Raw genomic sequence first — 2,400 nt, 5'->3', positions numbered from 1 at the left:
ACTAGCTAGTGGTGTTTGTGTAGTTCAAGAAAAAGCTGGTCTTTTTCTCGACAAATAAGTTGACATGCAAAGAATCAGTGAATGTATTTGCAAGAAAGCAAACATAATTATCGATAAAATTGGTTGTGATTGTCACTGTAGACAATGGCAGTAGCTAGTTGGAACTAGATACAAACCAATAAAAAACAAGATCTCAAATCTCCAACCAATAAAGAGTTCAACCCAAATTTTACAATAACACTATTATATTTAAATAGTGATTATTGCAATACATGGATAATTAATTAATGCACTAGGTTGCGCTTGTGACCAGGTAAGACAAACTTATGAACTTGCAAGGATGGCAATCAGATCGACATCCGCACAATGCTGATATGAACATTGTCTTGATACAACTTTATTTGTATTTTATTTCAGAATTTAAACAACTAGTTTGGGAGGGTCACACATGGTGTTGTGTGACACTTTATTTGTCACCGCTACATCGACATATCCATCGACTAAACAACGGTGATCCAACTATATATTACTAGAGATCTTTTCTTATCAGTAGGCACCAACTCCAGTGCCAACGCCGAATGGCGCACTAGTGGTGGTTCCGTACAACGGCACGTTGACATTGCACATCATTGGCAAGGTCCGGAGTGCAATGGAAGTCATCACCTCAAACTGAGCTATCTGGTGTGGCTGCAAAAAGGTACCCTGTGCCAATTGTTGTTGTTGAGGTTGTTGCCCGAGTTGCTGCTGCGATTGTTGTTGGGGTTGGGAGACACATTGGCCCAACTGTTGGGGTTGTTGTTGCTGAGCTTGGATGATACTCTGAACTTGTTGTTGTTGTTGTTGTTGTTGTTGTTGTTGTTGTTGTTGCAGGATGATAGAGTAGATGATAGCACGGATTGACTCATGGCGGGATTGCCCGGGGATTTGCCGCAACTGTTGGCAACATTGTTGCTGCATCATATGGCAAATCCTCTGCTGCAACATTTGTGACCTAGCAAGACATCGCTGCATTGCCACAGGGATGCACTGCTGCTGGAGGAATACCTTGCATGGGTTTAGTTGCTGCAAAACAGATGGATGAATAACTGGTATTTGTTGTTGCTGTGAAAATGGTGGTTGTTGTTGCTGCGAAAATGGTGGTTGTTGCTTCTGTGAAATTGGTGGCTGTTGTGAAAATGGTGGTTGTTGTTGCTGTGAAAATGGTGGTTGTTGTTGTTGTTGCTGCTGCGAAAATGGCGGTTGTTGTTGCTGCTGCGAAAATGGCGGTTGTTGTTGCTGTGAAAATGGTGGTTGTTGTTGCTGTGAAAATGGTGGTTGTTGCTGCTGTGAAATTGGTGGCTGTTGTGAAAACGGTGGTTGGTGTTGCTGCAAAAATGGTGGTTGTTGTTGTTGCTGCGAAAATGGTGATTGTTGTTGTTGCGAAAATGGTGGTTGCTGTTGCTGTGAATATGGTGGCTCTTGTTGCTGCGAAAATGGTGGTTGTTGTTGCTGCGGAAATGGTTGTTGTTGTTGCTGCTGTGAAATTTGCGCAACGGCACTTGCCGCCGCAAGAGCGAGGAGGGCAATGACGAGGAATGTCTTCATTGTGGATTGGTGTCAACTAGTGTTGCTTGGTTTTGATGCTTGTGCTTGTGATGATCTTTATACTTCATGCCTATTTATAGTAGCCCGGGCACCACCTCTTTTCTTCTTTGCATCAGCTTTAATAATTTTGTTTGGCTGCATCTGAAATGAATTTTTTTGGTACATTGTGTTTGGTTGCGCTAGCTACAAGCGTACTTTTGGATTAATCATCAAAGTTGCTTTTTAGTTGTGCATATGATCGCACACAAAGTACAGAAACCCCGATGTTTGTTATATATGACTCATCTTATTCACTTTACATGTCACACACTTATCAAGATAGTATCACTTTTGCAACCGAGTTTGGAACCTTGTATAGGCTATCAACCATAAACTAAAGAGGCAAAACTTTTGTAGGACTAAGTTGCAATCGTGTGTGGGCTGTTAAGATATGCTCGATTATTAAAGCCTTGCGTGTGGAAGGTTCTTCTAGAGTCGGTTGCTTTTTATACAACTAATTTTGTATTTTCCACTAAGATGATAAGATGAACCGACGCCTATAGAGCATGACATGACTCATCGAATTCCCTTTACATGTAAAGGATGATAATTGCTTACAAGATACTCCTACTAGCATATATCCGGTCCTAAGTCTAGACATGTCATCATTAGTTCCGTGTTTTTGTTTAGATAAATCATCAGTTCCATCTATTTGTGAAAGCTTTTTTTGGGGGGGGGGTGATAGTTTTTTTTGGCGCTAGGGTAAAAATCTTTTTTGATCTAGGGGGAAATGATAGATGGGGCTGGAACAGAGGCCCCCAGCCTAGAGCGAGAGAT

General features: G+C 41.5%; 1 protein-coding gene across 1 annotated transcript; it reads right to left on the bottom strand.

The window, feature by feature from the left end:
* Window positions 1-386: 386 nt before the first annotated feature.
* LOC125541833 (glutenin, low molecular weight subunit-like) lies at window positions 387-1,648 on the bottom strand. Its single transcript, XM_048705122.1, has one exon. The coding sequence runs from the start codon at window positions 1,582-1,584 to the stop codon at window positions 547-549; it is 1,038 nt and encodes a 345-aa protein (XP_048561079.1). The 5' UTR covers window positions 1,585-1,648; the 3' UTR covers window positions 387-546.
* Between the last annotated feature and the right edge of the window lie 752 nt (window positions 1,649-2,400).

This window comes from Triticum urartu, chromosome 1, assembly GCF_003073215.2.
Source record: "Triticum urartu cultivar G1812 chromosome 1, Tu2.1, whole genome shotgun sequence".
NCBI classification, from domain to species: domain Eukaryota; kingdom Viridiplantae; phylum Streptophyta; class Magnoliopsida; order Poales; family Poaceae; genus Triticum; species Triticum urartu.
Note: the sequence above shows the minus strand (reverse complement) of the source record. Positions and strands in the feature narration are given on the sequence as shown.